Source organism: Rhea americana, unplaced genomic scaffold, assembly GCF_003343005.1.
Source record: "Rhea americana isolate MKP2758 unplaced genomic scaffold, rheAme1 scaffold_2, whole genome shotgun sequence".
NCBI classification, from domain to species: domain Eukaryota; kingdom Metazoa; phylum Chordata; class Aves; order Rheiformes; family Rheidae; genus Rhea; species Rhea americana.
The window spans coordinates 10940949-10959475 of record NW_028186149.1 but is presented as its reverse complement, the minus strand read 5'-3'; the positions used below and the strand labels follow the sequence as shown (position 1 = coordinate 10959475).

The following is an 18527-nucleotide window of genomic DNA, read 5'->3' as shown; positions in this document are numbered from 1 at the left end:
TATTATCAAAGTACAAAGTCATATAACAATGATAAAAAGGAGAAAAAGCAACAATAAATATTTGTCTAACAAAGTAGCATTAGTGAGTAAATACGATGCTAATTAGCTACTGTAAAAAGCCAATTTTTAAGTGTCTCTACCATGAAGGTTGCTTTGCAGGTATGTACAACTGCATAACAACTGCATAACAGCACAGTGGGCGCTCCTAGACTGTTAAGTTTATTTACGAAGACAGTTGGATGGGTAACAAGCCAGRAACTCCTCACTGCGCAAGGTTTACCTTCTTGTTCCTTGTGCAACACAACACGGAACTCAATCAAAAATATGGAAGTGGGTACATGTGTGAAACTTGCATTTTGCATAAGTTCATGGTGGTAATGTATTTATCCTAAATGCACTTGCTGCTATTAAGATACCTATGTTTTAAGGCACACAAACAGCATACAATATATTACTTTTCTGTATAGTTTACTCACATAGGTACACCAGGAACATCAACGGATCTACTTGCAAGTATAAAATCTACTATATATTTGCAGAACTTGGTAAAGCATATTAAATCTAAAATTATTATACTTTATTATATTTTTATAATCTGATTCTTAATGGCAACCAGTGTATTAAGAAATCCGCTGCTGAGGAATCCACTGATATCACACGCTTCATGCACTTGTATTTCCATTTTGTACTAAGACTTGGAAGTATAATATAAGAAAGTCCATGTTGTTAAAACTACATAAAATACCTTAGTACTAAGAAAAATAGTATGCTCCTACTTGACAGAAAACAGAAATCAAAATAATTAAACTTAATAAAAATAAATAATACAGTTCCTGTATTTAGTAACAGAGCACTAATGAAGCTTTTTAAAGGCCATCTATGGCCAAATTCTGCCATGTCTTCCTGGAAAGACACCTTACAGTAATAAACTAATCTAAAATCTATCCAGATTTATATTTAATAAAAGAAAAGAAATGTCCCTTAGGCAACTGTGTCAGTTCAGGTTAGTTTAAAGTTAATTCAATTCAATCTCATTCCAGTGGTGAGCTCTGCGGCTTGTCCACTGACACTGAACGGGGCTGTCGCAACRAAAGACGGGAAACAGTAGTAGTAGCTTAGAGGGCTCTGAAAATACAACATCTGCCTTCGCAGCAGCACACGGCTTTTCTGTCGTGTTCACACGTTATAGGGTCCTTTTCTTCTTCTGAATAGAGCTTCAGAGATTGCCAGATCTCCCTTTCACAGGGAAGAACATTTTTAAATAAATGAGGAAGACAACAGCATATCAAAATTGTAATKCTATTATTCACCTCTGAGTAATTATTTAAAAACTCTTTTTTAAAAAAACATATTTACATATTCACACTCACTCAAATTTTAAGATTCTTACACTAACCTTTCCTAGAGAATTCTCACTGTAATTTTGTACAGTATTTTAAATGGCTCTTCACATGTCTGCATCACAAGACTCCTCCTTCCCCTTGCTGTTTCTCCTACATTTTGAAACAGCAATTTCTTTTTGTTTTCAGAAAATATAATCTTATAGTACAGAACCCTGCAGATCTTACTGCTCAGTGAATACACAAAAGGATACTCACTACCAGCATGTTAAAAAAAATCTGGCTTTCCAGACAGTCTGTCACTCCCTATTATCTGGAAATGCACTTGAAAAGTTTAACAGATATTTTTCCTTAAGAAGAAATTTAATGTCACTGTTTAGATCAATTTCCTTTTTAAAAGATATGTTGGGCCTACAGCTCTCTCAGAAAAAGCAACAGAGATGTCCTAGATACACATCAGCATATTCCAGTGAAAAATTGCACAACATTCCAGGAAAAAATAGGACTCAGACAACAAYTGCTTGCTATAGAAACCCAATTTCTTTCACATAGGTATTTTTGTCTATCTACATAATCTGAGTTAATCATTTAAGAAAAACATTTGGTAAGGAAATCATAAAAATATATTAGAAATACATTATAGAAATGAAGGTAATATTAGAACGAGCATCCCAAGAGCAGGCAGTGCCTGGCTCACTTTATTGTACTGATTATGCTCACGGATGGTGTGCGACCTCCGTTAAACCAAGAAGTTGCCTACCAACTGCAGCATTTCATACAGCTTTCACTGTGATAAATTCCCCAGCTAGAAATTAAATTAGCATTCCTATTTGCTCTTGCATGACTCTGTAATGGGTTTTACCCCTTGCAGAACTTAAATCCGCTAATTAACAGAAGTTGATTTCTTCTCAAGTCCAACAGACAAGATTTTTTGAATTTTTACGGTGGGTGAAGTCCTACTAATGCATCCTCATAAATGTGCATGAAAACTGACTTGCTTTGATAGGTTGTTGACTGCCTTTGACATGCACCTAGCCACTCAAGCTCTGAGTGGCTTTACAGACGTCTAAAGATTTGAATATCCTAGAAATATTCAATGCTTCTGTAGTGGCCTGACGCGTATGTTACCTGCATTTAGGAAATATTTCCTTCAGTAAATGCACTACCTTTGGATCTATATTTAAAAGCATTTCCAGTGTAACACTCAGCTCCTCAACTAGAGTCTAAGTGGAATTTATACTTCTCAGGATAGTGTTAACTAAAATGTAGATTCAGAGGCAAAGATGGGCTGGGTTTTTTTAAACAACATTAATGAAGTTCAGAAAAACACAATTAAAAATGTAACAAAAGCAAGATGTTTCTTCCGATGGACAAGGTGTAGATAATGTTTCATAATAAAAATCAATTAAAATTATATTTAACCTGGATTAAATAAAATGTAAGAATGTATTTCCAGGGCTTCTCAAGCACTTGTACCTCTCAAGTACACAACAGAATAAAAAACAAAACAAGTCTGAAGTTAGAGAAAAGGTGGACTTTGTATGGAAGATAAAGAATATCAAAATTCATACACTTGTACAGAACATCTTAATCACTGTTTAGCTCAGATTTTTTTTCATATGCATATGAGTGTATCTGTCTTAACTTSTTTAAAGAGAAAGCAATAGTATGCACAGTAAGCTTTTTATTCTGCTTTGCTATGGAAACAAGGCATGTGTGATCCCACTTGCTCACTTTCTCCATTTTCTCAAATAATTTTTAACTTGTTGGATGATTTCACCTAATCAAAGATGGAGGGTGGGAGGAGAAAGATAGACATGGTATCAAAAGCAATTCTCTTCCCATGGATTCTAGGAAATACCTAAGAGGAGGGACTCAGCAAGCGCCCGGAATGGGACAATGCAGAGAGCCAGGAGGAGGGGCTGGGGCAGACGTGACTTCCTGGCCATCATCCCTGTCCTGCTCCACAAGGTAGAAACTGCAGGTAGTAGTAGTGCTTTTTCAAGCCTCAACACAACCATATTGACCTGCTGTTGCACTGTACCAGCTGGACAGACTAACTCAGTGCAGTTTTCCTTCCAGCCACCGCATGCGTCCTTCCAGGTTCCCTCAGCTTGAGGGAAGATACTGCTTCAAAAGCAGCTGCACTTGGGCTTCTCCATCCAGAAAGGGAAACGCTTCCTAACTGAAGATACGACTCCTGTCCAGACAGGTGACACCACAGTAAGATTATAGCCTTCCCAAAACTATCTCTGCTTGCAAATCCCCTGGTGAGTGAAGCCACTGTGATAGTAATGAAGTCTTTATCTTGATTAGAAAATGTTTCATTATTTGGACTAATGAACCACTCTCCACACCTGTTTGTTTTCTAACTGCACAGAAAAGGCATTTAGCCAGGCTTCATCTTCTCCACCAACTGCAACAACCTGCACATGCACATAACGTTGCCATAACAAATCTAAGCTCCAAGTAAGAGAATTAAGGATTTTCTTATTTCTAGCAAAAGTTGGATGCTCTTATTCTAACCTTTGTTCATGTTCATACTCCCAGGCATGAAGTGCTACTGAAGCACGTTACACTTGGCATCTCTTATTACTGAAGCAGAAGGCAATGTAATCTTGTGAGAAGGTGTAATAATGCGGTATTCATTTTGCTTCTGTGGCTGGAAGCCAACTCTATATTAATATTCATTTCCAGTATACAGAGCCACAATATTTCATTTATTTTAAGAATTTACAATTAATTTGGTATGATTCTGTTATCTGCTCCCAATTTCCTTCCCTGTTTCTTTTAGCTGAAAAAGCAACTCCTGTACAGACTTAAAAAAAGTAAATTCACAACTGAAGCATCAAAAGATTGCTACTGGCTACTAAAAGCAAGAAAAATAGGGACAGAACAAAATGAAGTTGAAATATTACAGATGACAATGAAAATTAGCTTTCTGCAAATGGCAAAAATTCAATCTGCAGAAGTTCTCAGCTGACTTCTGCCTTTCCAAACTCAGCAGATAAAATAGTCTTTGCAACCTGCGGTTTGCTACAGCAACATAAACAGAGAAAATAACAGTTTTTCACCTGCTTCATCTGTTTTCAACCACTGCATACTACTAAGCTGCAAGTACTCTGGTGAATCCTTGCAAAATCTACTAGCTATAGGAATTTTAAACAATAACATAGAAAATCCTTTATTATCTCAAAGCTTCAGAAAATCCATAAATGGAAAAGTCCATTTCCTACACCTCTGGTTTACTCTAGTGCAATCACTTTTCCAGCATAACTTTATTTATACATAATTTGTTAATTGTGTAAAATGTAAATGTAAATACGCATTTACCTTCCTTATCTAGAGAAGAGGCTGAAATCATTTTTACCTCCAGCTGTTGTGACTTACTTTCATGTAAAAATGAGATTCAACTCACAGACCATAGACATGACAGACACCAAGGGAGCGACCACTACAGCATATAACAAATCAGAAATCACCATTTAACGAAACCACACAGGATCTGTAGTTTTCCTTGGGAAGCTAGTTTTCTAAAACTATCCTTGCAAACAGCTTTGAAGAAGAAGGGGGAGGGGAAAAAATTGTGAAAGCTATTTAAGTGAAACTAGGCTTCCCAATGTTCAGAAACCTTCAAGAAAGATTCCTAGTATGCATGCCCCCATGTATACAAATGAGTAACATTTCAGTAGAGCCTGTCTGCGGGACAACACAAGACCTGTGTTTTATTCTAGAACAGACACTTAGAGAATTACTCTGCGAATGTGGAGCACCTCACACAATATTTAAATCTTTAAATTTTGGTCAGAAATTTTGCCTTTTGGAGGGACTAGATATTTTTTATTTGTATAGATGTGGGGGAACAAGGAGGGGAGGAAATGCAGTATCTTTCTTGAATTATCTCTAAAGATTTAACCTTAAAATCCAAAGAATTTCTACAGTGTAAGGTAGGCATCCACTTTAAAAGATGGTGAGATAGCATTATAAATGCACTAAAGAAGCATATATACCACAAACCAATTACTGAATAATGTAAGAAGTCATGGAGGTGCTAGTTTATTGCCAAACCAATCATTTCACCTGAAATCTAGTCAACTAAAATGACTGCACCCAGAAATAGCCTCAAGTTCCCTATAAATATTTGTAATTAAAAATTAATAAACCATGTCCTGATCATTCCTTCGCGCTTTTGTCTCATATTATGAACCAGAAGGGCTGCAAGAACAGCTAGGGAGACAAGTAACTAAATAAAATACTATTCACAGAGAGAAACAAATAAAGAAGACACAAAGTTATTTTTAAAAGTTTTTTTCCTTCTTCATCTCCATAATTTAAGAAGTATTTTAAACATTTGATGAGTGAATTATTTTTGCTTTTTTTATATAAAGCAAAAGGTTTTTTTTTGAAGTAGATGCTATTCCTGTACGCACACTGAGTTTTATTTCCTGAAATTTAACATGTACTGTTCTGATCTTAATGAAGTGTTTGCAGTTCTATTTTCAGCCAGCCAAATGAGAAATGCAAAATGGATATTTCAATTACACTTTTCAGTTATTTTATATTACATTTAACACAGCTATATGTTYCTTATGAATGACTGCACATTGAAAGTAAAAGAAAGAGAAATAAACAAGAGTCCAAAAATAAGCTACCTACCACTAAAGGATATCAATACTGTTATTCATTTGCCTGAATTGCATTTCAGTTTCATCATAACACTTTAATATCAAATATATTTCCTTTTTATAAAAAAGAGAAGAATTGGAAGCCTAAAAATTAAAATCTAGAATGACAGAGATGCTTCTAGTTTGACATCCTAAAACCTCAAATCATTGAATAGAAATTGTTCTAAATTAATTGTGCAGACTGTGCATTTCATCTCTGCAAGCTGAAGGAAAATCAAAAAAAATAATAAAAAAAACACCTTACCTTCTGTACACTGCAGGAAGCCGACAGTGAGCAGAAACCAAAAACTTTGCATTCTGCAACCAGAAGACACCATTATTGATCCCTGTAAGAGTTTTCTTTGTATTCCTTAACGAATCCAGTTATAAAAGCCCAGCATCATCGAAACCAGTGGTCTGCATTACTCATCTTCATACCTGGAGAATCAGAGGATTTGGAAAAAAAAAGGGGGGTGGGGGGAGGGGAAACAATGTCAATGTCCATCAATAGCTGAACACCAATAATTTGAAATATCAAGTTTAATTTGACAAGACAGGAAATTTTAATAAAAACTGACAGTACACCTGTATTACAGCTAGGAATTTGGCAGGTACGTAGGTTTCAATCTCTCATGGTCAGTGACCATTAAACAGAATGTCAAATAATGATACAAGTCAAAGTTGAAAGTATGAATGCAATTAAAATACACGCACCAAGACACAGAAAAACATACAAGAATGTTTTCCCTGAGCTTAAGAAAATGGATTTGCAAATGATGAGGTTTTAGGTTAGCTTTTCCCACTCCCCAAAGTCTGCATTACAATAAAATTAAATGTAGGACACCACGATGTGTCTTAGCAGCTGAACCCAGGCAGAGGYGGAGAAGAGCTGAGCGGCGGAGCCCAGCGGCAGCAGCTTGCAGGGAAGCCGGGCAGGTCCCTGCCCCACTGCCTCCCCTCCACCRCCCGCCGACCCTCCTCTCACCACCTCCGTCCCTCTCCTCAGACAAGCAGCACTAACAGCAACCTGGCCAACCAAATAACCGTTTTGTTGAGGAAGCCCTGTCCGTATGACACCGCAGTCTGGAGTGTTTCTCCACAACGAACCSCTTCTGAGGGACGGAGATAAGCGTACCAAATGATACCCTGCCGTCTTTGACTCCTGACAAGATTTGTCTGACTGCAAGAGAAGTATTAACTCAACTGCTCCTGCAAACTATGTACKGCAGGAAGACTTATTAAGGCTATCATTTGCATAAGGAAAATAAAATCATGGAGATAGAGAGCAGTTATTGTGACAGAAGGTTTGACAGCAGAGCGCTCCCTGCAGCAGGTGACTCCATGCTCTCCCCAGCCAACTGAGAACCTGCCTGCACCCTCCTCCACAGCTCCTGCGCAGGCAGGGTCACGTCTCAYCTCCGACTACTAGAGCTTGAGAAGTTAGAGAAAAACGAACATCAGGATAAGCGAGTTTTAAGCATGCAGATGGCTCCACGAGTTGCAGCAATGCGAAGCGACTTGAGAAGAACGGCTCTGAACGTAGCTCTTTTGGTGTCCCACTGCAGCTATGTTCTGTGCCACATCTGCTTGGTCTTCCCAAGACGCACAAAGGGGACTGTATTTTCACATGTGAATGAATTTGAGATATTTTAAATTAAYATTATTTTACAAATATATAACAATAATTATGCTGTGTTTAGTGATAGAATAGACTATCAAAATATACATAGAATATCGAATATTCTATATTCTATATATAGATCTTGCCAGTTATATTCTATATCAAATATATAGAATACATAGAATATAACTGGCAAGATCTAAGGGTCATTTACGTGTCTTATGAGTATCTTACAAGTGTTAGCATATTTAGGGCTTGAAAAAAATGTATTTATCCTTTTGCCAAAGAGAATTGGAAACAATGAAAAAAGAATCACAGCCAAAGAAATTCTACAAAATACAGATTTTTTTCAAAAAGTAGAAAATATAATTCCATTTATATTAATCAGTGTTAACATAAATCAATGGTAAGTTTGTTCCCTGAGCAGGTGGACCGCAACAAGAATGACACRTACCTTTTTCACTGAGGAAAGAAAGACCGGAATTAACAGAACAGACTATAGAACTATCTGTTTGGCTCTGAACGAGGGCAAGATGACTGCAGCAGAATAGCGGGTTATTAAATACTCAAGCAGGCAGCTTCATCTGGCTCCCCTTTAACAGGGGCGATGCCTCCTCACTACAGGCATCTTTCCCGCAGAACACAAACTTCCTCGCAATTTCACTTACAGGAAAATRAAAGAGCCCTGACAACTGAGGCCAACTGATTTTGTTTGTTTATACATTAAAAACAACCCGTTTTTCCAATTTGCAACTGCAGGCAGGTGCTGTTCAGTCACGGGCGCCTTTATCCCCACGTGTTTCCGACCAGAGCTCACAACGGCAGCGCAGCGCCCCGGCGCAGGGCAGCCGGAGAGGCTCTCCCTGGCACACACCCAGCTGCCCAGACCCGGGTAAAGGATCTGCCCTCAGTTTAGCCGGTAGCACACCGGCTGCTGTAGGGCTACCGAGAAGCAGTCACGAGGAGATAGTTGTATTATATCTCTACATCTTTAACAATGCGCTGAGAGTGTTTTGCAACTGGAAAAAAAAAGTCTAAAAATCCACAAAGGAGGCACTGCATGCAGCAGAAATTACAATTGCTAAGAAGCTCCTGCTGAGTAAAGAAACAAAAATTGCCACCATGATATCTAAAAAGAAACCCCTAGAGATAGTTCTGCTAAAAGCTTGGGGAGGGCTTGGATTAATYTTCCACCTGTAGCACCCAAAGGGAAAATCATAAAACCATTTCACAGACACTACAGACTAATCAGTATATTTTCAGTAAGCAATCAGAATAATCCAAGAAAATAGGTGAGGAACAATAATGGCTAAAAGTAAAATTAAGTCAGCCTTCTGATTGCTCCCAGTCTGTCCAGCGGATTTYGACTTTTTAAGACTCGTATTTTCTGACTGTTTATTTCCATAACATATGCTGCATGGCTGCACACCCAGATTTTTAAACATCTTGTTTCACTTTCAAGTGGATAGTAACCTACCTTTATCATCCTTAATCTCATTGCTTTCTTGTTTTTTGGGAGAGGGAGGAGCTTTAGAAAAAACTAAAATAAATAAATAAATAAATAAAGAGCACCTCTTGTGCTAGCTAACATCTCTCTAGGAAAAAAATGTCAAACTTAAACCATTTCCCCTCCCTTAATAAAGTAAGRGTTCCTAACCTTGTAAATTGTCTTATTTTAACTGTTCTAATGAGAAACCACAGTTTCTGAAAGGGCATTGATGTTTTTGTGATACCACAGACRGCAAAAACTATTTAGATAAGGATAAAAGCAAGATGTGTTCAGGTCAAATATAACTACTTTGTGCAATACATTGTTTTCTCTATACTGCTGTAGCCTACAGACAGACAGAATTCAACACAATCTGTTAAAAATATATTTATATATTCAAAATAACCTAACTAGCCTCTGCTGGTTATCAGTAACACATGGTTTTTAAAAAGCCAGAAAAAAGTAAGCAATGTTTGAAAACAGATGCAGTAAGTTTTGAGTTTGATTTCCACACCCCTCCCATTAAAAACTAACAGCTTTACAGCAAACAATTATTRATGCAACCTCTGACAAACTATATGTGTCTCCAAATAAAAGAACACTATAGTTCCAAACCAACTGCTTATTAGCATAACAAAATTAATCCTGAAAACATTATCCAGACCTGGGCTGGAGCCAAAAACACTTTGACTGTAGACATGAGACGTTGCCATCAGCCTTGTCTTTCTGACCATGCAGTTATCAGAGATACGGACATAGTCAGTGCAATCTCAAAACAACAACAAAATCCCAAACCAAACAGTAGGACCAGCTAAAGCCATATTAAGTTACTTCTCTGTAAACAGAAAAGGTAGATCATGGCAAGTGGCTACCCTGCACAAATAACTTACTTCCCCTCAGACCTTAATAAACCTTTTCTCTGGATCACTGAGTGCTTGGGCTCGTGGGTAGGGCAGACAGAAACTCCCTAGAGCAAAGAAAGGCTGCTTGAATTTCAGAGTGCAATAAAAGCTGCCCAGAAAACTTCAGTTGTAACTTAAATCCCTACCTCTGGGCCATACTGCAGTCTCTCACAGAAAAAAACTCTGCTGGAAACTAAGCGGTTCACCTTGCTAGGTCTCTGTGCGTATGCGCTGTTAAAGGAGACTAGATCAGTTAATGGGAACATTAGTGTCCAACCCTGCACAGTGCAGAGTTACTGGATGTCTCTTCATGCTGTATTCATGAGCYGTGCTCAAAGCCCCAGATATCTTAGTATCTCCGCTCTGTTTCCTCATGCCTGTGTGCTTCTGAAACCTCGCACACGAGCTGCACAGCTCCTGCAGAACATGTGCCACGGATGGCCACCTCTTCCCGAGCACTGCTCCTCAGTGCCCCAGGGATGGGGAAAGTGGCTCCTGGAAACACTTTTCTCTTTGAAGAGAAGGACCTCTGCAGAACTGCTGCTTCTCGACACCACCGTTTACCCTTCCCAAGGTTTTATTTTCAAAAGCCAAAAGAGGGCCTCAAAAGCTTCATGGCACCTAAAGCAGCATGCTCAAGAGCCATCTCTTCCCTCATAGTTCATCCAGCTTTCCAGCCAACTAAAACAGAGCAGAAAGTGCGGTTCTTTTCAGCTAGGTGAGAACATATGCCTTTTGCTGGAAGTCTTTTAGACTAAGGCTGATATATTTTACAATGTAACACTTGTTTTCCAGATCATCCCAGAACCGCAGAAAGCACTTGCAATCTTAGTTAGGCTTTAACATCTCTACTACATAAATACAAGTAACACTAGCTTCACAGACCAGAGTGGTGCTGCACACAGATGTAAAGAATATTAGCCGTAATTGCATATCGAGTATGCTCTGACAGAGCTAGCAGAACCCTGGCAGTCTTTCTTATAAATCCTACATGACCTGCCTTGCCATACATGCAGCACCCCCACTGCCTTTCATAACCCAGTTTATGAAACTAATTCTGTAATATATCTGAGATGCTCTGCAGAGGAAAGGAGGGGGAAGAGGCAGCAAGGATGAGTAGATACATATTCATACAGTATAAGAGGCTACTTAGTCTCCTGAGAAATCATGTATCCATGTGCCTTCCCATCATGAGGCTTTCCCAGTTAAAAAAAAAAAAAAAAAAGTATGTACTTTTTTTTAAGTACCTTACTTTTCACTTCTGCAAACCTAATTTTTAGTCTTGGGTTCTGAGAAATCAAGGGCTATTNAAAAAAAAAAAAAAAAAAAAAGACAGTTACACTTCCTATAATAAGTAACATATGAATTCAATTAATGTAGCATGATTAGTAAAACCTTCTAAGCCACACTAGTAAAATAGCAGAATGAGACTTAGTATCATTTATGATCTGAGAGCCAGTTTTACATGTCTGCAATGTGAGAACCAGGTCTAGTCCTCAACATTTTACTTTTATCTTTAGACGCATTCAATGAGTTATTTCTAAATTCTCAATCTGGTTATTCACAAATTAATTTAYATTAACAACTTTGCATTAGTGCTACAGCACCAGCTTGTATGAAATCCTCAAAGTTGTAAGATCTTACTGAAAAACTGAAGACACGCAAAACAGGTGTCGTTTAGCTGGCATCTCTCAGCTACTTATGGTAAACAATCAATGCCTAATCTGTCTCAATTAAACAAGTTGCTTATTGCAAGAAGAAATAAAAGGCTAAATCTGCTCAATCTAAAATTGGTTAATGAAGACTTGTGTTCCATTAAAAGCAATCCAATACTAAAAACATACCCCAGAGTATCATCTTCAATTCTGCATTTGACAGTCCCCATTAACTAACACCTTCAACATCGGATTACTAACCCAAAACATCTCTTTCCAACTTGTACAGAAGGAATGGAGTAGCAGGGAAGGGAATAACACAGTAAGAACAAGACTTGACCAAGGTCATCCAATCTTGCTGTCCAATAAAAAAGTGATTTCTATGCATTCAGCTGCCTTGTGCTCTGAAGAGATGTATCAATGCTTTAGCAAAGCCTGAAACAGCGTGTAGTAAGTATACGTGTACCCTAAATCCAGAATAATCACAAAAATRTGTCCCACTGGTGTGGGTTCCTGCTCATCAGCAGGGCAGATTACTCAAAACGCAAGGTCTRCCTCTGGAAGACGTGACATGAAACAGCACAGCGACACTGTTTCGGCTCTGTAACATCACAATTTAGTCCCRGAGCACACAGCAGCTCAGTGGTCTACCTCAATCATTCACAGAGAAAATAAATAGGATATAACAGAAAAAAGATGGAGATTTTTGTTTCTCAGGCACGCTGCGATTCGGCTCGGCCTCCTGCCACGCTTTCTGCCCGCGTTACGCGGCGCTCCGCGCCCGGCAAGCCCGCTCTGCCCCTTCTCGCTAGCGGGGCACAAAGCTGGGACATGCGAGGCAGCTGTCATCCGATACGCCAGCCCAGTAAACCTTCGCTAGCGCTAATAAGGATGGCTCTTTTAGGGCTCCAGGCAGTCTCCTTTCACCAAGGCTSAACTTCTCTTTTTTGCTAAATACCCCTCCCTCTTCACATATTTCCTCTTTTTCATATGAATTGATGTTGTACCACCAAACGGGACCACCTCAACTCAAAGAGTCAAGGTAAAACCTGTCTAATACTTCTGCCCCCGTCTCACTAACCCTGCTTGGCATCTTAACGACACATCCCCGGCATCCAGTGACGCTCGAGGTGGACCACAGCCGCTACCGGCMGCCAGCCCCAGCGACGCGGCGGGCGCGTTACGTGTGCCGAGCGCGCTGGGCACCACAGGCACCGGGGAAGCAYGCTGAAAAACGAAACGAATGGAGAGAAAAGTCCTCGGGCATGCCCAGGCCCCCGGATCGGCGGCCGCGCGCTGTTTCTGCTCACCAGCGGCGAGGATTTCAACGCGCCCGACCGGCTTTCCGGCCTTYCGCCACGCAGCGTGATTCACGAGGGGCTGCGACAGCCCGCGTTCGAAATCGTCGCCTTTTCTATCRCTATTTCCTATCAGTCTAGGCAGTCTGTATTCTGCACAAATGACCCTGATCAAGGTTTGAGAATAAGCTTGTATGGGCAGTAAAGTCAATTTTGATTATTTGGAAAAAAAAAAAGAAAAAAAAATCTATCGAAAACCACTGAAGTTACCAGACAAATTTAAACTCCTTAAAAAAAAAAAAGACTGAAAAGTACTTTCAAAAATCCAAAGAAGCATGCACACACCTATACACACGAAGCACTGGGCGAGAGSAACATGGTTCTCATGTTAACATCTGTGAGATCCTGGCCTGATCATTGCACAGTGAAATATGAAACAAAATCAATGGTGGCACAGCAGATGTAATCTCTGCTGTGTTTGGCTCACTGCACTGCATCCTTTGGCTCATAAATCATTGTTACTAGCCATCCAGTGAATCAATATTCAGATTCCCTCTTGGTCTGTACATATGACCACGAAATGAAATAATAATGACCAAAATCTGTCATAGATTAGGTTATCAGTATTACCAAAAGGGATTTCTTGGGAGCAATGAAGTAATCTAGGATAAAATATATCAGACGAGCTTACAAAGAAATGTGAAAAGGCTGTGACTAAATATAGAGACAGTAGGAGAAAATAATTTTTAAATTCAGCTTCCTCCATTGTACCCTCAAGCACTAGAATTTACTATAGCATCACAATAATCCACATTTTATGACAGACCATTTTAATAACATATATTTTTAATTACATTTTGGTATACTTTGACATTTTTCTTTTCCTTATTTCAAATAAGCCCTCTGWAACTTACTACCGGTTTTCTTTTTCCCCTGAAGCATGATTAATATTATTAATAGGTCCTACAGAGAGCAGGACCAGAGAGTCCCATTTCCCCACTGGTGGCAAGGCATTATCAGTAGCTTCTCCTACAGGCCTGATTCTGCCACGAGAGCAGAATCCATTTCCATTACCCGACACGGGCTCTGCRAAGACTTCTACGTTGCCTACACATCTCATGGCACAGCCATAGTTGAGAGTATTTCTTTGTAAAATTTAATGAGAAATGCACATTCAGGTAACTTTTCTTAAGTGTGCAAGGCATAACTACCAGTCGCTCATCCCATTTGTACCACTCTTTTAGTCAGGGTAAACTATGCATTTTTTTWAAAAAAAATAGTAACAATAAAAATAATCCAACCTGCAAGAGCTCAAACTTGAATGTTTCCAAGTACAGCTGATTTAGACAAAGAGGTAATGAAGGCTAACTTGTAGGTAATTTTTAGTTCATCTCCTATGACATTAGCTGACAAAAATACTTCAGTTCACTTTTAAAATTATTGTTGTAGAAAAGCTTAGAAAACTATAATGCTTAATTTCTGAGATGTTATGAGCAAAAAGAGCTCTAAATTACAATTCAGCAAGAAAGCTCCTACTACTTGAACACAGCACTGTTTAAAACTGGCACCTCTCTCTTCCCCCTAGCATCCTGCATAGTATTTTCTCTTCCCAGAGGGAGAAACAAGACAAATATTTTGGAAGGACTAAAGGCCTTTCCCCAGCACCATGAAAAGGGAATGTGAAGCGGTATCTTCCGACTAGCGAACAAAATGGAAGAGGAAAATCTTGAGCACTGCCACATCAACCACTATGAGTACCTGAAAACGGATCTCTGAATCACTTTCACTCAAATATTAAAAAAAATAAAAAAAAATAAAAAAGGAAACAGAAAACGATCTCTCATCAATGGAGCGACTGAAGACATGACGTTCTGCATATGTTTTAATTTTTTGTAATCTACATAGAATAATATTTGAATTCTTGCAATGTTAATTTTCATCTATACATCTCAGGTGAAACAGGTTATACTATCAGCTCAACACATTTATAATTCAAACACATTTGTTAGCAATGACATAACCTCTGTTGCTCTGTGGTTTCATCCAGCAGAGCAAGAACTCTGTACCATGCATTTAAAATTTAAGTAATATAAGTTTTAGTAGCTCAATGCTACTAYGATACCACTACTTCGGAAAAAAAAAGAAATTTTCATTTACTTTGTATTTAGATACTTTAGCTTTTCCTCCATAATTACCAATACTTAATGGCTTTTATTCATATTTTTAAAGAAAAAAATAAAGAGAATTCTTCTTATAAAAAATAATTACTCTTCATATTTTCAGCTGCAGTTCAGGATCCACATGAGCACCAAGAAAGAAAAAGAAGAAAAAAGTCTAGATTTGTCTATCAACACTATTTATAAGCGAACAAGTGGAAAGATTACAAAATTTTAATAAGAACACTATATTATGGTAGCAATAATCTAGGTGTTTTACTGGGAACTGAAGTGGATTACCGTAAATGAAATTTTAAATGTCCTTTCCATTTTATAGATAACACAAAATGACTCTTTTCATGTCTCCAGCGATAAGGATACATGTGCCACACATTTAAATAGTGCCCTCACCCTATCCAACCCTGYTCATGAATTAATAATTCAGTGACATTAATACAAGGAGATAAATGATAAAGAGGTTATAGCACAAGGGCCAACAGTACACATATACTTCTTTTAGAACAGCTAATACCTCTCTGCCAATTACAGTTAGAACTTTTTAACAGTTTTCAATGGCATTTTTACAATCTAAATAGCAGCTTATGCACACACAATTTCACACAACTCAAGCTTAATAAATCTCCTGCTGCTACCAAACAATCATTCTAGGGGATTAAAGTGCAACATCTGCTAACATTAATAAGCATTTTACATAGCAATATGTATAAAAGCAGTTGCTATTGGTCTTCTGAAAAAGCTTCTAGGCTGGCTTGGCACAAATTATACCTTCATGCAATTGATAACTTTAGTTTATGGCAACAATATGGTAGCTATAGTGCTATATGATGGGGGGACAACAATATTATATACTAACTGAAATYATCATTTGTAGTAGAACAATTTTCAAAACGCTTGAAAAAATAAACAAAATGTATGTATATAAAGAATTTCAGGTAAGAACCTCATAAAATCCCACCATTTAAATACTTATAAAAAACCTGAAGATGCCAATCAGTTTCCAAGAGTGCATTTTTCTGCTAATACCAGCTATAACTTTTTAATCCATGTTGGGCCTTTTTATTCTCGTATTTATATCAATGTAGAAACTACTGTGAAAGAATGTGTGTCTTGCTAAGGCAAAATAAATAAATAAATAAATAAATAAATAAATAAATAAATAATAAAAGAGAGAGAGAACCAAAGATGGTATTTAATTCAGAATTCCAGAATATATTTTGAGGCCAAATTTGGCAAATAACTGCGCTTTCGAATCAGGAGACGCAACATCGGCCTGAGCCAAGAACACAGTTGGCAAACGCGGCACGAACTTCTTCGTGCAGCCCTGGCAGCGAAACTCAACCCCGCGCTCGGCCGGGGACAGGCGAGCCGYGGAGCCTGCCAGTCACGCGTCACCGCGGAGACGACAAAACCAGCAGAGCCACGTCCTGGCTGGCATGATCCCTTTATAGTAGAACACTTCCCAAAATGCTTCAAAAATAGAGGACATGCAAAGGATTTCAAGTTCTTACCTCATAAGCCCTACAGCCTGCATGTTTTTCAGAAACTGAAAAGAATCAAAAATCAAGTTTGCAAGAGCAGATATTACAACACTTATAAAACCTTTGTATAACCACTCCAAYGTAATTTTGTTGGGTGGATAAATATGGGCCAGTATCAGCAAGCTCACTTGTTTCTTTTACGCAAAATTAAATTTTTATCAAAAATACCCAGTGATAAGAGAGAACAGGATCAAATAACTACGTAGGAAATAACGAAGCTGCTTTTTTGCTTAATTAGGAATGAATCTCTCCAGATTTTTTCAGGATTAATTGCTTAAACATGATTGTTTTAACATTACTTTCTAAGTCAAAACATTGCTTTAAAAATGAGTATTATTGTACTCTCCTGATGTTGCCTACATTTCTATTTGACATGTTACAAAAGAGATGAAGAAAATGAAAGAAATAAGATAATACGATTCCCGCAACGCCTATGTTTGACAACTAACACTCAGGTCAAACCTTTTGACGCTTCCAGGTTTTAAGCTACCTGTAACTGGGGCTGAAGCCACCCTTAGCCAAGGAAAACGGTTGTTTAGGGACTGAAGACAAAAATCTAAAAGCATAATTTAAATAGATTTAGTATCTACTTTTGTCTCAAACTCATGATGGTTTCTTTAGGTCAAAGTCTGCACCTACACTTCCCATCCATATTTTACAGACCAGAAGTCATTGCTGCTTGAGGAATCACATGGGGATCAAGAACTAAAATGTCTCGGTATCACAGTTTGGTTTGGGGGCGGGTTTTGGGCTGTCCTCTAATAGAGTTTGAATTTTAAATTATCATTTTAAAATAAAAAGTTATTGCGTACGCTGCCTACAAAAACACAATGAAAAGCTGTGACAAATTCTTACTCATCTCTCTCAAGGAGTAGTAAAACATGATATTGGCCCACGACTCGCTTTTGAGGCGATTCCTCCGCAACTTGCGTTCGAGTCTCTCACATYGCGCGCACACGCTCGGCCACGTGCCAGCCCTACACGCTAGCTAAGATTTACTGCCGTGGCAGCAGTCTCGTGGCTATTTCAAATCCAGGTCACAACTTCACGCAGTTACTCAGATTAACGTTTACAATTTAATCTGTTTTAACACAGGAATCAAACATTGCTGAGAGGAAATCTAGGTGACGCTTCTGCTCGAAGAGGACTGAGTATTAAATATGAAATTTAACAGGTTTTTAATCATAACCATTTGTAAACAGTATAATATACGCCTGCCCTAATTTAGTAAGATAGAATTCTCACATAACACTCATCAAACCGAGCACAAAAAACCCTCTTCTGACATTTCACTAAATTAAAATCTCTAGGCCCCGCAGCAAGAATGCACAAATTTAGATTTTATTAATACCTTAAATCAAACTCAGTTTTATGTAAGGCAATTTACAAGTCATCTTCTCTTGCGATAGCAAAGAACACAACAGGAACTTCATCACGTTTTTACAGTCACTTCGAATGGGAGACAGTCTCACCTTTCAGTCYGACCTGCCATCGTTACAAAAATAACATTTTCTTTGAAATCCAGCAAACGTATTTTCACGAAGGCAGGTCTGAGCCTTCGGCCAGCACGCTAACGACGACGGGGCRGCTGACAGCTCCGCCGACAGCGACGGAATTTAAGAGACGCTCCTCCCGCTCTGGAAGAGGCGCGCTGTTTCACCAACCTCCCGTTCGGCGAGCCGAAGAGCTCTGCRTTTTATCTAAACGCCCCAATTTCACACCGCGCCCCAAGGTACCGCACTGCGTGACGGGTTTGCGCAAAACCACGCAAGCACAGGCGTGCTCCGTACGCCCCCTTGATTCAACCGGTGCTCTGGGCAGCCCGGCGTAGGAAGCGGGCGGC

General features: G+C 38.7%; 1 protein-coding gene across 5 annotated transcripts in view; it reads right to left on the bottom strand.

Annotated features, from left to right (window-relative positions):
• The window catches only part of ADGRL2 (adhesion G protein-coupled receptor L2), a 171752-nt gene that overhangs the window by 117463 nt on the left and 35762 nt on the right, over positions 1-18527 (bottom strand). For all 5 annotated transcript variants that reach the window (XM_085303480.1, XM_085303485.1, XM_085303483.1 and 2 more), the window contains exon 2: positions 6270-6442. In XM_085303480.1, coding sequence (XP_085159606.1) covers positions 6270-6342 — 73 coding nt within the window. In that variant the 5' untranslated portion in view covers positions 6343-6442. The remainder of the gene's footprint in view (positions 1-6269; positions 6443-18527) is intronic.